The sequence below is a fragment of the Barbus barbus genome (genome assembly GCF_936440315.1).
Source record: "Barbus barbus genome assembly, chromosome: 13".
NCBI lineage: Eukaryota > Metazoa > Chordata > Actinopteri > Cypriniformes > Cyprinidae > Barbus > Barbus barbus.
Window position 1 is genome coordinate 18,082,924 of NC_136741.1, and position 19,720 is coordinate 18,102,643.

The 19,720-nt window shown below is 36.5% G+C and overlaps 1 protein-coding gene across 4 annotated transcripts in view; it reads right to left on the reverse strand.

The window, feature by feature from the left end:
* Positions 1-19,720, reverse strand: part of LOC306879138 (auxilin-like) — a 44,266-nt gene that overhangs the window by 19,090 nt on the left and 5,456 nt on the right. The window contains exons 2-3 of one of the 4 annotated variants that reach the window (XM_079431876.1): positions 13,783-13,912; positions 2,783-2,933 (exon numbers count right to left, since the gene is read on the reverse strand). In XM_079431876.1, coding sequence (XP_079288002.1) covers positions 2,783-2,933; positions 13,783-13,795 — 164 coding nt within the window. In that variant the 5' untranslated portion in view covers positions 13,796-13,912. Of the gene's footprint in view, positions 1-2,782; positions 2,934-6,529; positions 6,977-13,782; positions 14,205-19,720 lie in introns of those variants that run through there. The other 3 variants (XM_079431875.1, XM_079431874.1, XM_079431877.1) reach the window with 3 other exon arrangements.

Genomic DNA, 19,720 nt, shown 5'->3' on the forward strand with positions numbered 1-19,720 from the left:
CGTGAATAGTTCAGGAGCTCTGGAAGCTCAGCTATCCCCTGTATGACCAGAGAATCTTCTGGATAACTGCACACCAGCTGGGTCACAAAACTCAGTCACAACTGTGACAAAAAGCAAACAGGGGTTCCCTGCTGTACAGCTCTCTGTCACAGATCTGTTTGTACTTATGAAGGTATTGTGTCATTAACATTAAGATAACAGTTGTGTCCCTAATAAGGCTCTATGCATGCATAGTGTACTGCTGAATTCAGAACAGCATACTAGCATACTACTCTTACTATTTGTGCCATATCTTTCTATGGCAGGAATAGTAGTAGTATGCTAATATGTGATTCTGAATTCATCATACTGTATGAATTATATAAGGTTATTAAATTATCCAACATTGAAGTCAGAAAGCCCCCTCCAGTACGCAACTAAAAGCTGCAAAATTCCATACTTAATTTTTTTGCCTCTTCTCAAGTTTCTTTTAACTCTACTTCTTGCTCTATTAAAGGATCTTAAAGGATTACTCTACCCAAAAATTGAAACTCATTATTTCCAAACCCATATGATTGTTCCTGTTTCTTTCATGGAACATAAAATATACAGAACATGAAATATAGTTTGAGAAACGTCTCGTTGTTGTTTTTTTTTTTCATTTTCTTTCCATATTATGTAAGTCAGTGGTGACCAGCACTATTCGGTTACCAACATTCTTGAAAATCTTCTTTTGTGTTCTGCAAAGGAAAGAAAGCTATACAGGTTTGGAACAAGATTAGGCAAGTAAATGATGACAGAAGTTACATGTTTGAACTAACCCATTAAACTATTTTTTAGCTGAAGGATTATGCCTTAGTGCGAGTTATAGTGAGTTTTTAATCAATTATAAAATATTTACAAAAATACACAAATTATTTTACAATATTAACATTTATTTAACACGAAGGAAGACCCTCTTTCTCGACTCTACAAATCATCCACATTGACTTCCAGCCAAGAACTCATCATTCCATCAACCATCATTCTCGCACCCATCTAATGGGACATTATGACTGAGATCACCAATGCTCAGGTCACTGAACCCTCACCAGCGGAGACCCCGCCTAATCTCACATATGTGCCTCAAGCTTTACGACAAAGAGTCATTCATCTAGGTCATTCCACTCCCAGCTCTGGACACCCAGGTATAGCAGCTACCCTTCAGTTATTAAATAACCGCTTTTGGTGGCCCACTCTACAGGCAGAGACAATCGCCTTCATAAGGAACTGTTCTACATGCAACATAACCAAATCGTCTCATCAACTGCCCACTGGTCTACTCCAACCATTACCCATTCCACAACGCCCTTGGTCACACATTGCCATTGACTTTGTAACAGATTTACCGGTTTCACAGGGTCACACTACCATACTCGCAGTTATCGATTGCTTCTCCAAAGCCTGCTGCCTAATCCCTCTACCCAAGTTACCCACAGCCTTTGAGACCGCCGAGGTCCTTTGTAACTACGTATTCAGGTTTTAAAGACGTGGTCTTCCTGAGGACGTGGTCTCTGATAGGGGCCCACATTTCACCTCACGTGTGTGGACAGCATTCTGCCAAAAACTTAACATCAATGTCAGTCTCTCCTGGTTATCATCCCCAATCCAATGGTCAGGTGGAACGTCTCAATCAAGAGCTCAATCGTTTCCTCAGATCTTACTGCCACCAAAATCAGTCTGACTGGAGCCGCTATCTGTTTTGGGCCGAGTATGCTCAAAACTCACTCTGCAAACCTGCAACTGGTATCACCCCCTTCCAATGTGTTCTGGGTTTCCAACCTCCTCTATTCCCATGGTCTGGAGAACCCTCAGAACTCCCTGCCTTGCCTTCGTTGTCACAAATTCAGCCTCTGTGGCTCCCTCCGATCACCACCAGAGGGAACTATCGCCAGAATACTAACTGTTCCATTCGGACTTCATTTCCCATATACCCTGTGCCTAAAACTGATTACCTGCACAGGTGTTTCTCATTGCCCGGTCTATTTAAGCTGTGCTGCCCTTGCTCTCCTTGCGAAGTCTTGTTTTGCCATGCAGACATTTCTGAGCGGTCTTCCCGTGTTTGATTTCCTGTTGATAACCTGGACTGTTTACCCGTTTATGATTTTCTGCTGCCTGCCTATTCTGACCCTACCTGCCTCATTAAGTGATTCTACTGTTTGTCTGCCGCCTGCCTCGACCCTCATTATGAACGGTTTATGAATCTGCCTTGCCTTCGTTGTGTCTAACGCCTGTGATTGATCTATGCCTGTCTGACTTATTTTGTGAATCAATAAAGCTGCACATTCAGTGACGCCACTGACTCATTACAGATACTTAGGGTAGCGACCCAGTGACAGCTTTGTATCTTCTTTCTGAGAGTGCAGATGCCATGTTGTAATAAACCAACACCCTCTCTGTTGACTGACCATATATTCAATACTAACACACACACCTAAATAGAGTCATTACATTGAGGAGTCCTGTTATAGTAATAGTAACAATCGTTATACAAAACTAGGTCACCAGGAACTCTATTGAAAGACCTTGACTCTGTTTTCTCTGAAGTCTTACACATGAACACAAGTGCAAACATGCACAAAACAAACACACAAATTAATTTTTCTATCATGGTGGGGAATTTCCACAGACTTCTATTGTTTTTATACTAAACTACTGTAGATTATTTGGTATGTTTAACAAGCTGTTTTCTACATTGGGGCAATGTGGCTCCATGTGTGACATTTGATGTACACAAAACCATGAAAACACAATGAGGACTTACGTGGCCACTTGGTTCATAACCTTGGTAGAGGTGTCTTTGATGGTGTCTTTCAGGTTGTCCTTGATGTTGCTGAAGAACTTTCCAGCACCTCCTTTAACCATATCCAGAAGTCCCCCTCCATAGTTTCCGTCCATATCTGGAGACGGGGGGCCTTCAAATGATCAGAATTTCATATCTTTCAACACACATGCAGATGGGACACCACAAACACACATCTTACATGTCATGACTAGTGATAGACTGGAATATCCAAAAACCACACCAAAATTTAAAAAACAAATCTGAAAGTATATATTACAAAAGTTTGGGGTTGGTAGACTCTTATCCTTCCCAAGCTGGCATTTATTTTATCGAAAATACTATAAAAATAGTAATATTGTGAAACGTTTTTATTTTTAAATAACCAGTTTCTATATGAATACAATTGGAAATGTAATGAATTCCTGTGATGGCAAAGGTGAATTTTCAGCAGCTATTACTCCGGTCTTCAATGTCACATGATCCTTCAGAAATCATTCTAATATGCTGATTTGGTGCTCAATAAACATTTCTTATTATTATCAATGTTAAAAACTGTTTTTTAAAATATTTATGTGGAAATGGTCAAGTACTACCACTAGTCAAGACCACACGTTATACATGAGCACATGCTTATACTAAATAATGCAACAAGCATATCAAATATTTTTTTCAAAGCATGTGCTTTTCGTGTTTATCGCAAGGTTTAGTTTCCCTTGTAAATACAGTTACTATATACTCAAAGCCAAAGCTTGTCCACAATCTGCTCTTCTAAACTATGAAAGCTTCACTAAAGCATCCTCATACGTTAAATAGGCTAATCAATAACAAATGCTACTGTATGTCAAATGTGCATTAGATGATGGTACGAAGCTGTGTGTAAGTGCAAGAGCCAATAAAACAGACATGAGGAAATGGAGAAAACATTAAGCATCTGGCATGTTTATGAACATGCGTCAGTCTAGCACACTAAACCACACCCAAATAAAAAAAAATCTGAATCAGCCACCTCCCACTCAGCTGCAGACTTTATACACACACAACAGTATTGAAAACAAGTCTGCCAATTCTCATCAATAAGAAGGCATGTCATGCATCATCATTCTGATACATAAAGATCCTACCACTGTCAGTGAGAGTCACACAACCCACAGTCCCTCAGTTCCTCTTATTTATTATTGTTTTTAATTATGGACTATGGAAGTTTATGTCATAAAATACATGGCCAACATCATGTGGTCCTCCCTTTGCCTGCTATTCGGCTTCCATTCTTCAAGACTTTTACTTTTTGTTGGAACGTCTGCCAGTTTTCACTCACTTTTAAACACAAGCATCTGTGAAGTCTAATGTTTACTGGGGTTCAGGGTTTATGCAACAACTACATATAGAGTACTGCAGAAATTATATATTTCTGTAGGCCAAATCCCAGAAATGGGATGACGAGCATTCCTGTGGCCAAAACAAGCCGTCTGTGGATGAGGATATAAAGTGAGGACTGATGGGACATTGTTCTGCTTCAGTTCACAGATGAAGAGTGAAAGGAGAATTTTAGAATAACATGACAGTCATTTATGACACTTAATTCTACAAAAACAACAGCTTGTTCCACTTGTCATGTGTCATTATGCCATCTCTTTCCAGTTTCACGCAGTACATTCCAGTTTCGGTTTTTAATCCAGTCAAGTGTTTACATGTCTTCTTGATCAGATTACAAAAGGTATACAACCACCCTTCTGATCCAATTGAAATTGAATTCAGATTGAGCTCAATTGGATCGATTAAGGTGTTTACATGAAGGCTTTTCAGTCTGACTGAGCCATCAATCTGATTACTAACAGATTATTTGGTTGCATGTAAACGTAATAAACGTGTGTTCATAATTACACTCTTGCAAATTATACTAATGCAAATTTCAGGGAAAATGTTTTTTAATAAAGATTTAAAAGAGTTGTTGGAAGCTTAAGTTTAGCTTCTTACTTATGGCAACATTTAGGCAACATAAAATTACATTCAGGCCCTGAATGAATGCCTGTGAAAATCCTGATTGGAGTATCACCATAAATAATTATACATTTTAAAAAGAAGGGTTCAAATAGATCGGTATCGTTGATAGTATCGGCAGATACTGTTTCCTGTGATCAATGATCAGTGATCGGCTCCAAAAATCCTGATCGGAGCACCCTTAGAGGACTCACTCGCTTGCTTTGTTACTGAATGAATCAGTGGTTTTGAACTAATAAACTGAATGAATGATTCAATGACACACTCATAAAGACAGTCTCTTGCCACCACCTACTGGTGTAATGAGTGGAATCTTTCCTGTGGAAAGAGTAATCAAATTAAATAAAAGTGATCTCGATTCAAACCACCCAGATCTTACTGTACAAGACAATGATTCAGATATGTCTTTTAACACTTTGACACGTATGTTTACACGGGTGAAATCATATACCATTACACTGATGTGCTTAGAAAATTCTAGTTTTACGCTGCTGCTGTTTTGTTCTCTGATGTCTACGGTAGCGATAAACAGAAAATAGATAGAAAAATAGGTCTTTACTGCTCTCCTGTGCTGCATTTCAGTGTAAACAAATATGACAGCAAAGGTAATCACATACAGATGATAATAGGTAATAATTATTTAATGATGATAAAATTTATCATTATAAAAGTTTAAACAACAGTTTTGTCCTCAAATTTGTTTGGTTGAATAGCATTTCAGTACAACTGACTTTTCAATGTTAGCATCCTTTGCTTGTCTGTTTTTTTTTGTGGGGGTTTTATTGACTCCCTCATTTTCTGTTATGACAGTAGGTGGAGACAAATGACTTTTTATGAATGAGCCATTCATTCAAACCATTTATTCATACACACTTTATTTATTAAGGAATGAAACAAGGAATGATCAAGTGAATGCCTATCTATGAGTGAGGAACTGTATCATTCATTCAACTAATTCATTAAACATTTTTTTGTTGTTGAAATTAATAAATATTTAATATTATTCTTTTTTTAAATCCAAATTTCATGCATCAGAAATATATCGTCTTCTCCCCCATTGACAGGTTGTCTAACAGGGATGTTGCTTGACCCTTTTTACTGGGGCATGAGCAACAGTGAAATGCTGCTGTGCCCCAGTTAAATATTACTGATGAATCCTGATGTGTCAATGAAGATTACTGTATACTGTAGGATATCAGAGACCGAATCAGACAAAATTAAGATTTGATCAGAACATCGAAACATGAGGAGCCAAAATTCCAGAGGGGCCCCAAGGCTGTAACAGGACGTCATAAATCAGATTCCTAGCTTCAGCTCATCTGAAGCAAGCGAACCAACCAACTCTGTCAGTGAGCAGCTTTAGAACAAAACAAACAACAATACTTATTGATAATTCCAACTCAGGAAGGAGACTGTCAAATTTGGGCCAAGTAATCAAGACTGATGGTCAAAGAGATGGCCATCACATGTGCTCCACGATAGAAATCACGAGCTTCCTTAGATTGACTTTTCCCCCACATAGAAGACACAGACCAGACTGAAATTCCTTTGTTCACAGAACATGTCCCTATGTCTTACACAGAACCTCACAAAGACTGTCTTTTCCATATGCACCGAAAATCATCTTAAAACTCCATTTTATGTATGTAACCCACACATTAGACTATCATGTTTTAATCACATATTATGTATGTCTTTTTAATTGAACAGCCTAAGGTGCTTTCTCACCTGCCTCATGTAGTTCGGTTGAATCGCACTACAGTTCGTTTTCCCTCTTGGTGCGGTTCGTTTGGGCAGGTGAGAAAGCAGAAATCGCACTCGGGTGCGCACCAAAAGCGGACCAAACAAGCGTACCGAGACCTCCTTGAAGAGGTGGTCTCGGTACGCTTTCAAACGAACCCTGGAGCAGTTCGTTTGTGGTGAGAACGCGATCCGAACTTAAACAGACCCAACCGCAAAAAGAACTGCGCATTTTTGGACTAAACCAGCTGCCGTAGTCAGCTGCGCTGTGCATTATAGGATGAGGAAGTGTTTGTTGACAGTTTGCAGTTTAGCATGGCAGGTCGCGGACAAACTTGGGGTTGTGAGGAGGTGCGGAGCCTCAAAATAGCAGTGTGCTGTCTGCTGCACTTTACTCCTGTCTTTGTTTACTTCCGGGAGCACCGTTGGAATTTTCCCGCACGCTCTTTCTGACCAATCGAAAAGCAGTTTAGGGAATGCGTTCAAAGACACATCTAGCCAACAAGTGAAGCGGATGTTGTCACGTGACTGCATTTTGGTTCGTTTCAGCTGGTTCGGACCAGAGCAAATAGTGTGTCCGGACCAAATGAACCGAACTACAGATGTGAAAGCACCCTAAGAGTTCATATTTGTGTTTGGTATGTATGAGTTTGAAAAATCATGCTTTAAACATTTCTTACAATCAATTCTTTGTCAAATGTGTCATATTCTGGTTATAGAAATCACATCCAAAAGTATATTTTGCAAAATTTTCCTTTGGAAAATTCGGACAATGTGACTGACCCCGACATGTTGATTTATTGATTGGGTGGAGAAACAGAGCACCCCTAGCTAAGATAAAGTCTAATTGGTCAACACACCAGTTGGGAGGGGTCCAAAAGCTGAGTTTAAAAACTCAGGACACCATCAAATCTCTCTCTTCTCCCTCTTCTCTGTTTTGCTTTTGCCACCGCGTTTTGACGCTGCTCTTTGAGCGCCATTCCAGCATACTTCGGCCTGCACGCCAGCTGCTACCACGATGAGAAGAAGAACCACCTAGTCTCGTTACATCATTTTATTCTTTTAGTTTAGTTTCTTTTCTTTCCGTTGAGTTTCGTGTTCAAATGTTACGTTTGCCGCAAATTCCAGTTCGACTGCACCCACTTCAAACTTCAACTAGCAACTGACTCTGGAACCATCTCCAGCCAACCCCCAACGATTGGCTTCCCAAAACATCACTACAAACTACCACTGAACTGTCAGCCAATCAGCAACCTCGGGAAACGCCCTTTCTGCAACGATGACGACAAAAGGGAATCCCTTAACACAAAGGCAACGCAAGCAAGTACCTTCCAGATTTTGCTGAGCTGGTGCATTTAATACAAATTTTAGCCTCATTGAGAAACTCGATGCGAGGGTTAATTGTGATTGATGGTCACAATTGTTCAGGTCTATGCAATAGCACATATTGCTGTGAACTTGGGACTTCACATTTTCATTCTCTTAAACTTATTACTTTCTCTCTTTCTGCAACGTGTGAATGTGTGAATGCGTGTGTTCATGTGTTAGATTAATTTATGTCTTAGGTTTATATAAATAAATTCTTATTTATATTGAAAAGAGAAGTATCTTGTGTTTTGTGCTTACAAGTTAATGTCTTAAACCGCTGATCCTGTTACTGTGCTATTTAATAGTGTTTTCACTATATTTTGGATTTTAATATCCAGTGCAGAGTTGATGTTATACGGCTTGATAGAAAGAAAAGAGCATTTTCTAAATACACTGAAGTAAAGCGATTTGTCAGAATGGTTAATAAATTTCAGATTTTTAAATAAAATGTATTGCACTTTTTATTATCTCTCACAAAGCATACAAATGTTGTGTGTGCACATATCCAAACTGAATTTAACTGTCAGCACATGGCAACATCTCTAAAAAATACAGCCATTTTCAGACATTTCTATGTTCATTTAGGATCACTTCCTTGCAGCTGAACACTTGTGCACTTAACTCAGATTAAATGTTTTTCATTCTAAAGAGCTGCAGCCATTAGTGATGGCTGTTAGTGTTTAGTGCGCTCTCTTTAGATCTGCTGAGATGAAACATCCTGTGGGGGAAATAGTCTTCACAGGGATGAGAAACATAAAAACACAGGCAAATACAGATGTGTGTATTCTTAAAAGTTTGCCTCATGCCCTTACAAGGCCTTTAAGTGCCTTAAAAAATAAAAATAATAATAATGTACTATAATGAATAATCATATATAATGAAATATCAGCGATGTTGCTTGCAATATATAAAAAGGTGTTCAAGAGTAATAGGAATATTTACTTTTTTTTTAAGAAATCTTGTGCTCACAAAAGTACAGTAAAAATAGCAATATTATGTAATACTCAAAATAGCATTACTAAAAATAATATTAAATAGTATTCATATTAAATCATTCTAATATGCTGATTTGCTGCTTAAGAAACATTTCTTTATTATTAATGATGAAAACAGTTGTGCTTAATATTTTTCTGGAAACACTGATCAACTTTTTTCAGGATTCTTTGATTAATAAAAAAATAATAATAACAATAAATAAAAAAAAAATCAAAAGAACAGCATTTATGTGAACTAAACTCTTTTATAACAGTATACATGTTTTTGTTGTCACTTTTGATTAGGGTTGCAAAGGGGCGGAACATTTCCGGAAATGTTCCGGAAACTTTCCATGGGAACTTCGTCTGGGGAATTTTGGAAATATTCCAAGTTTGAAACTTACCAGGAATTTATGGGAATTAATTGAGCATTTGGGGAAATTTATAAAACTGTATCATATACAAACATAAATATAAACATTTTGTTTGATCATAAGCTCACATGTATGCAAAATAATAAACGTTTTAAAAATAAAATTTTGGGATTTTTTGTGGGGGGGGGTCTGTGATGCTTTTTTCAGGATTTATTGATGAATAAAAACTTATGTTCAAAATAGAAATCTTTTCTAACAATATAAGTCTTTACTACTACTTTTTATTACTTGAGCACATCCTTGTTGAATAAAAGTATTAATTTATTTTAAAAAAAGAGAAGAGATGCTGACCCCAAACTTTTGAATGGTAGTGTATTGTTAAAAAAGGATTTCTATTTTAAATAAATGTTTTTTTTTTTGTTTTTTTTTTTAACTGTCTATTCATCAAAGATTCCTGAAAAAAGAATCACAGGTAATAATAATAAAAAAATATATTAAGCAGCACAACTGTTTCCAAAATTGATAATAAATAAGCATATTAGAATGTCTGAAGAATCATGCGACACTGAAGACTGGAGTAATGATGCTCAACATTCAGCTTTGCATCACAGAAATACATTATATTTTAAAGTATATTACAACAGAAAACCATTATTTTAAATTGTAATACCGGCAATACTGCACAATATTACTGTTTTTTTCTGTATTTTTGATCAAATAAATGAAGGCTTGATGAGCAAAAGATATGCAATGTTTAAAAACATTCAAAATAGTAATGTGTCCAAACTTTTGACCAGTACAAGTTTAGAATATCAAAACTTAGATGTAGTCTTTGGGCTCAAATGCAGCAAGTGTGCTTCAGAGAAAATGGAGGGGAATCGCCCTCTTAGGTGAGGGGAGGGTCATTTTTAGACTTTTGTTTTATTATTATCTCACCTAAATGTTTGTTCAGTCAGTGCATTTGTTTTTACTATGGTATAGCCTAATTTAGTTGCCCAGTATATTACACACAGCACAAGGAAGTTTTAAACATTTTTTTGTAATATTCATGTAATTTATATGAATACTTACCAAGATCGACATTTTGATATTTTGTGTGCAGGATTTATGAAATGATCTGTTCATGTTATGGAGGAAAGCACAGTGAATGTAGGGGGTGTGGCCTCAATATCCCTGCAGTAAGCATGTGATTGAGCAATGTGTAGGGTAGAAATTAAACTGAAATTGCATTAAATCTGGTTGCTTTAACCAAGATTATGCTGCAAGATTATGTTCTCAACTACATTTAAGTCCCCAGTTAATGCAATTTTGCAAATTTCCAGTTTATTCCCATAAATTCCCGTTAATTCATATGGAAAGTTTCCAGTCTTGAAAATTCCCGGAATTTTGCAACCCTACTTTTGATTAATTGAATGTATCCTTTTTTTAATCTTACTTATAATGACCCGAAACCTTAACGGCATTGTATCACATATTTCCCAAAAAGCTTCATTGAAAAAGCTACATAAAGCTGCATTAACACTGATATTGATAATAAGAAATGTTTCTTGAGCACCAAATCGGCATATTAGAATGATTTCTGAAGGATCATGTGACACTGAGGACTGGACTGGAGTAATAACTATTCAAACAGCAACCAGTTTAACTAAATTGTACTATTACTATTTTTGACCAGTAAACAGAGAAGAACTTCCAAAAAAGAGACCTTGTCAGCACTTTTCTGCCTCCAAATTGTTGTTGTATCTAGAAGAACAGGGTGGCCTGGCACTGCTTTAACAGTGGACCCGGCCAGAGAGTGGGCTTCCTGTCAGACTTGCCATGAAGGTACAGAGGAGCTCTATTCTGAGTGAGCAAATATGCAAGAGTGCAGTTAACTTCAAAGTCCAAGGCTGCCCCTCTCACAGACCCCAGAGTCTCTGAACTCCTACCAATGTCCCTTTAATCGCGCAAAAAGCCCAAGAGCGCTTGTATGTGTGAGTCAGAGAGAGGAGGCCGCCCCGAGCACAAAGATCAGATCAGTGCATTTGTAATATAAAAGAATTGGTTCCTAACACATTTCCTCTTATATTCTCCATCGCTATCACAATCCTTTCTTTAGTCCTTTTAATTCAGCAGCATTGAGCCACAGAGAGGCACTTTGTGTGTTTGTGTGTGTAATTATGTGCTTCTGTGTCTTGTTACAAGACCCGACTGGCTTTTCAATTATAGATCACCTACAGACTCAAACGAAGCTACTATCCTTTCAAGCAGCAATGTAAAACATTCAAAATTCCCTCATGAAATTCAAAGTAAATAATTATGAAACTAAATGAATAGAGGTTTGAATAAGCACAGTATTTTCTCTAAAAATTTCGAACATTAGATTCACACTCTAAATTCACTGTGACTAGGCTACATGCTGAAAACATGGCCACTGCAATGAAGCAGCCATAGAATCAACAACCCAGCAACACGTCACAACAAATCCCACAACACAAAGCTGGACCTGCCTCATGATGTAAACCTACTGTTATAGTTCATTGTGTCAGAACTTTTTTTTGAATAAAGACAGAAGAAGCTATTGGTTAACCACACCATTGTTTTTTTAAAGACAGGTTGAACATAATTGTAAAATAAAAGTATATTCAACAAAGCAGTGTGCATACTTTATGGTGAAACAATGCTGAAATTGATTTCATAATAGAAAAACTAGAGAAAAATGGCAACCTAAAAATGATGTTCACTGGCTGTATTTAAGCCAAATATTGGTAAATCAACCTAAATACATGAATTTATACAAACAAAACTATTTTATGCGCCATATCAGGTAGAAATACCTCTTTATGGTAACAATTACGGGTTTTTACAGTGTATCGCCTTATAATCAGCAAAGAAAGGATCGTTCTTCGTGTTAACCACCACATTTGTTTAGATTTAATTTACAAAGTTGTGTGTTCCTCATTCATGTTATCTGTTAAATTGTGAGGCATAGATGTCATTTATAATGATTTAATCATTATCTAGCATTATTATGTTATATTATAGCATCTGTATGTTATGATTACCTGGTTACATGAACTTACTTACAGTCATCATGTTCAAATAAGTTTAAAATAATATCGCAATGTGTTCTTTTCAGTGCATTTTACAGAAAGATAATACAAAAATCATAACATCTAAATGAACTGGTTTTATTCAATTCGCTGAATCAACCTAATACAGTACATTTATACCAAGAAAACTCAATACTTGTAATGCGTTGAATCAAGTAGAAATATCTCTTCAAGATATTGCAGCCAGGTTACCACTTTTTAAAGTGTTGGTTAGTATAGTAGCATTACATAATTCAATCATTTTTATTAATTATTAAAAATATTAATAATTATGTAATTTCATGACTCATGTAGGTACTGTAAAATCCTGTAATGCTTGTAGCTTGTAGTCACTGTTTTTTATGTTCTGGTGCACAGGGCTCTCATTTTTACTGTAAAATTTAACAAAAACAATTACGGTATAGTCTATATAGGCTAAGTTTTCTTTCTCGCAAACACATGCAAAAACCCCAGACCGGAGCAGGCAGCTGGGACTAAAACACCGGACACTAGCTCTTCCTTATGTCTCAGTCCTGAAGGCCACCTTTCATCCCAGATCACTGCAGTAAAACAGCAGCAACCCGTATAATACAGACAACCAAACTCTTTTTTAGGCATTGCTATACTTTTCCATAAACTGCTTGCAAGAAACCCAACTACATGCATGTCCAAAGCATGCTGAGCAATCCCTTGATGGGCCTGCATAGCACATCAACGTATGAAGCAACAACATACATCATCTATAAACATATATGTGACCCTGGAGCACAAAACCAGTCTTAAGTCGCTGGGGTATATTTGTCGCAATAGCCAACAATACATTGTGTGGGTCAAAATTATCCATTTTTCGTTTAATGACAAAAATCATTAGGATATTAAGTAAAGATCATGTTACATGAAGATATTTTGTAAATTTCCAACCGTAAATATGTCAAAACTTAATTTTTGATTAGTAATATACATTGCTAAGAACATCATTTGAGCAACTTTAAATGCAATATTCTCTCAATATTTAGATTTTTTTTGCACCCTCAGATTCCAGAATTTCAAATAGTTGTATCTCAGCCAAATATTGTCCGATCCTAACTAACCGTACATCAATGGAAAGCTTATTAATTCAGCTTTCAGATCAAAATCTCAATGTATAAATCTCAATTTCAAAAAATTTACCCTTATGACTGGTTTTGTGGTTACGTATCTAGTTCACAAGACTCGAATTTCAATAGCTCATCTATCAACTAACAATCAAAGTAGTTAGTGGAGCTTCCAATACGCCAGCTCGGTGACTTTGATCCATTGTCATGACACAGCACACAAACAGTCGACGACACGAAGCACATGCTTCCGGCGGATATCGCCAACTAATATTTAATCCACCACCTTGGATTCTTACAGAAAATCAGCATGCATTAAAAACAAACATTAAACAGATCCGGTCGACACGGTTTTCATACCTGCGCTGTCCATGGTGCTGTAGTCGTCCTGCCGCGCGGGGCCTGTTTTAACGCTGCCGAGGGTCACTGCCGTCAAACCGCCGCCGCCGCTTCGTCCCCCGGTGCAGAAGTCTCCGCTGCTATCGACCAGCTGCAAAGATTCGTAGCCATCGTAACTGCTCTTTTTCTTGTAGCCACCTAGCAGGCTCATGAGCACAATTGAGAATCACATAGACGTACGACAACGACGATTTCAAGAGACTATGGGAATGCACATGTTCTGTGGGACAGCTCGGAAGGAGGGAATAATATCCCGCTACATACGGCCGCTAGCTGCAGGAGAGAAGAGGGCGGTGTGTCATCAAGAGCCGCATTTACTACGCTGCACACACACAGAGCCAGCAGCCAATCAATGCACACATCCCACTCTGCACCTTCTGTCCACATCCTGTGCCTGCTTTGTATCTCATTATTTCAATTAGACAAATATATAATTAATCTATAACCTACCTAAATGATCATATTAACAAACGTTATTACCATGGCCATCATAACACAGGCAAATAGTTAATAAATACATGAAAATAAAATTTTTATTGCTAAATTATTTTCATTACAATTAAGCACATTTACATAAACCATTACTTTAATTAGAAAAATCATTGTATTACAGTGAAAGTTATGTAGCCTACTATGAAGTGAATCAATATAAAAGTTGCTAAATATTGCTGTATTACAATAATATGAATCATCATTGAGAATAATAACAAACAAACAAAAAACTAATCTAAAATGTTCAGATACATTCATATTTACGAGGGAAATGTGCTTAAAAAGGGTTAGTTCACCCAAAAGAGAAATTAGTCCATGTTTTACTCACACTCAAGGCAGGTGTATATGACTTTCTTCTTTCAGACGAATCCAATCGGAGTTGTATTCAAAATTGTCCTGGCTCTTTCAAGCTCTATAATGATATGGGCCGGTGGTAGTGTTCAACAGTGCAAATGTAGTCAAATTAAGCGTACACATTCATATTAAAACGTGCATCTCACAGTTCCGGGGAGTGAATAAAGGCCTCCTGTAGCGAATCGATACATTTTTGTTTAAAAAAACCTCATATTTAAAAAGATATAAACAGTTTTGTGTAACTTCCGCTTACTGTCGTATGTGCGTTCACGAGAGACTTTTTTGTGGATGACGTAGGACGTAAGCGCAGCGCATGCACATGTGAGTCTTGCAAAAACCAACATTTGTTTATAGGAGCAAAGGAAGCAAAGGAAAACCAGTCTCCACTTGGCTTATATGAAAATCCTCTGACATTTTTCTTTACAAATCCTCGTTTTGTGTTTCTAATTTGTGACCAGCTTTTTGTTTTGTTCTCTCTCCGTCGTGCTTCCGCGTTCATCACAAATCTCCACATACATCCTACTTCATCCACCAGAACGCTTCCGCCTACGACAGTTAGCAGAAGTTTATATAAATCTGTATTAGTATACAGCCCCTCTAGTGTAAATGAGTTAAATAACTAAAGTATCTGTCAAGTCCCTCTACACTAGGGCTGCAACAACTAATCGATAAAATCGATTATTATCGATTATGAAAATCATCGACAACGATTCTCATTATCGATTAATCGGGTCTGCCCTACAGTGCACGTCCAACTTCAGCTGGTTAGTCAAATTACGGCACTGAATAATGCATTTCTATGGACAAAATGCATCTAAAAATAGTGGAGGAAACAGAATGAGATTCTGCCGGAGAAGCACGTGATCCAAGCTGCCCAAAACATGATAATTCTTTATTTTAAGCTTTAAGTTAATGCATAAGAGTAATGGCTTGCCCTGTCAGGCGCTTTGACAGATGCGTGTGCGTCCTCAGCGCAAAAACGTTCAGTTTAAGGTCATATCCTTATCTATAAATGCCACAAATTCACGCGAGCATTTCCATTTTTGCATAAAGGTCCGTCCTGACAGTCTGTGTTAAGTTTAAAATACCGAATGAGCGCCGGCGCGGCGGGCGCGCGCACGCGCGTCAGACGGACAGAACACAGTAGAGAGGGAGACAATTAATAGGCTTTTCAGCGCAAACATATCCATTGTGCTGAATTATCTGTTGTTGAAAGTTAATTTAAGGTTTAAAATAAATTAAAATATTTTATGAGAGTAGGAACTTTAAAGGGATAACAGCGTGTAATTGTCTGTCTGAATATAAACATGAGACGCTCCATAACGGCCTTTTACAGGATAAAGAAATGACGAGGTGACTGTGATCAAAGTAGTTCCTGCAGAACATTACTCTTACCTGTTGGTTAACACTGAGTTTGTGTTTTTATTCGTCTTTACTATTATCTTTATTATTTTAATTTTTAATAGAGGTTTAAAGTACTATATTCAATTTTTACAATGCTTAACAAATTTATGTAAGTTTTTTAACAATGTGTTTATGTAAGGTTTGTGCCACTGCTGCTCTAAAGTAACAGTATTGGTGATAACCAAAATCATTTTTCGGCTTTCTGTACTGGTTAGTACTCCAATATGTGTAAGCTCTTTAGTAACAGTAGTAGGCTATTTTTAATGCTATAATATCATTATTGCTGTTATCTATGAAAGAAAACCAGAGCACTTTTTTTTTTTTTGTATTTTTTATTTGAGTATTTTTTTTCGCGATACCCAATTGCAGTCAAAAAGTACATAAACAATACCAGAAAGAATGCAAGCTGTTATGAGGACATTTTTTATTATTATGTCCAATAAATGACAATAACATTTTTAAATTTAAACAAATTTTTGACAAATTTCTAAAATATGTTTTCTCTTTATTATGATAAGTGGTCTAATAAATTAAGCACTGTATGTTTTCATAGCATTCAGTTGTCACGTTTGTTTGAAGGACATTGGGCAGAATGTGGAATAGTGTTTTTTTTGGTCAATATTTTTTTAATCCGATTAATCGAAAGAATAATCGGCCAACTAATCGATTATCAAAATAATCGTTAGTTGCAGCCCTACTCTACACACTCCTGTACAGTAGGTGGCGATATGCAATAATAAGTTGCAAAAGCCAAGAAAAAAAAAGCCCCTCTAGTGTACAATTGTTTATATCATGTATAATGTTTGTAATATACATGCAACTTGTTCTTGTTAATAATAATAACAATAATTAAAAAAAGACAGTTAGCAGAAGTGAGAAAAAGGTGTTTATATAATTTTAAATATGGATATTTGTCTTACAAAAATGCATGGATTTGCTACAGGAGGCCTTTATTCAGCCCCCGGAGCAGTGTGATGCACGTTTTAATATGGATGCACACGCTTTATTTGACTACTTTTGACCTGTTGAACACTACCACCGGCCCATGTCATTATAGAGCTTGAAAAACTTGACAATTTTTTAATACAACTCTGATTGGATTCGTCTGAAAGAAGAAAGTCATATACGCCTAGGATGCCTCGAGGGTGAGTAAAACATGGACTCATTTTCATTTTTGGGTGAACTAACCCTTTAACTGTCATGAAAATGATTAAATAAAAAAACCTTACAATTAAATAAAAAAAACTTTATATAAATTACATTTCTTATTCTGTAGTATTTCTAACCAGCCCCAAATCTGCATTTAATTTGCACATGCAGATTGTTAATAAATCACCCTTTTCTTGTTTGTTTATTAACTTTTTTGGCAAATTTTATCATGCATGTTTTTAAAATTACTTCCAAAATAAGCATAAAGACATTGGGGGGTATGCAGAATTTAATAGAATCTTGTTTATTTATTTAATATTAGTGCTGTCAAATGATTACTCTCGATTAATCGCATCCAAAATAAAAGTTTTTGTTTACATAATATACGTTTACTGCATATTATGTATATATAAATACACACACATGCATGTATATATTTAAGAAAAATATGTTATGTTTATATATTAAATATATTTATATATGATATCATTTATATGAATATAAATATATACATGTAAATATTTTCAAAATATATGCTGTATGTGTGTGTCTGTTATGGCACGTGGTTGTGGTAAGGAGGAGCGCACGACAAGGAATGACGAAAGGAGTATTTTATTAAGCTTCAGCACACTAATACATTAAAGTAACTCAAGATCTGACAAAGACATGAGGAGAACTGAGGACCTTTAAAGGGATCGGGACAAAGGAACAAGCAAGATGATTAATTAAACACAGGTGATGAGAATGATTGATAATTAACTAATGACAGGAAAAACCAAATTTGGGCAAAAAGGGAAACTAGACAGAAACCAAACCGTGACAGTGTCTTTATATATACATAATAAATATACACAGTACACACACATATATTATGTAAACAAAAACTTTCATTTTGGATGCAATTAATTGTTTGACAGCACTATTCAATATATAGTTTTGGGGGTTTTTTGTCTGAAAAGCTCCAGCAAACAGCTTGTTCTTGTTCAAATCTGCTTGTTTTTGCTTTGCATTCAAATTTTTGCATACATTTCAGAACAAGTCATTTCTAAACACTAAACGCTGTAAGACTTGATAATAAAGGCACACAAAAATATGCTTTTATGGCTTTATAGTCTATGGGTAACCCTGATATAGTGTTTAGTGCTTTGCAAGTGGAAGTCAGGCAATCCAAGACTTCCTCTCTGGTAGGATGATTTATCTCTAATAGGGATGTAACGATTACCGGTTTGACGATAAATCATGATAAAATTCCCCACGGTTAGTATTACCGTTTCATATTTTAATTATCATTAAAACCGTATTCGATTACCACGATTTGAACAACTCACGATAAATAAATACTGTCCGGCATAAAGCAGAGTGTTAACAGTGTCACGAGCGCACAGCAGCAGAGTTTCATTCTGAGAGAAAACGGCGGAAAAGATGGGAGGTTTTAAAAGAGTGCTGAGGGAATTATACAAATGAATATATCAGTGAATTAATTATATGAATGTACCTCTGAAGGATCTGACTGTCTTCAGAAACGATTCGATGGCATTTTGTTTTCATCTTAGCTCCATGTAATACCTAAAGGAAGTGTTCTTAAACACAATACTGCTTTGTTCGTGGACTTCAAGGGAATCAGCTGTAATTCAGCTTTTCCGTATAAAGCGCCACCTGCTGTCAGAGACTGGATTTACAGACACTTATTTACATTCAGCCTGTGTGCAGATTCTGTCTGGCCAAAAAACTGACCAAATTTGCATGCCCTGCTGTAAATTTTAACCGGTTGATGAAAAACAAGCTTATGTGGATTCTACACATTTAAACAATTCAGTTTACCTTTATATGAAACTTTTTCAAAGCTTTATTTGAACATTTACATTATTTATTTGAACATGCTATTAAACTGGTGTCAGTCAAGTTGTCATTTAAAATCCAGACCTCATTGGTAATGTTATTGTTTTAGTGATTATGCAAACAAAAAGTCATTTTATTTGCTGTTTGTTGATTTTTAAGTATAAAATTTGGTGAAGTGATTTATGTATCGGTACTTTTTGAACATCTCCAGCACATTTTAACAATACCGTGATAATACTGATAACCGTGATAATTTTGGTCACTATAATCGTGATGAGAAATTTTCATACCGTTACATCCCTAATCTCTAATTGAGCAACTTGATGCTTCCCTTCATGCAGCCCCCTTGCTTGGCATCCACTGTGGCTACATGCTTTCTCATAAGAGAGCTGAAGTCCAGGCAAACCTTTGAGAAGAGTGAGACTGAGAACACAGTCAGCATGTAGGACGTGTCACCAAGAGAAAGGCTCTGGTTGCTGTCTGCTATAAATTACCAATTTAACGCTAACTCCAATCCATTCGTTTACCTTTACCGGTATTAAAGCAATCAGTAAAAGTGACCCGGGGTCAGCTGGAGGACACTTGAAATACAAACTTTAAGAAAGACAAAAAGATATGATCATGTTGCTTTAATTCCATGGTACTATTTGAAGGGAAAGAG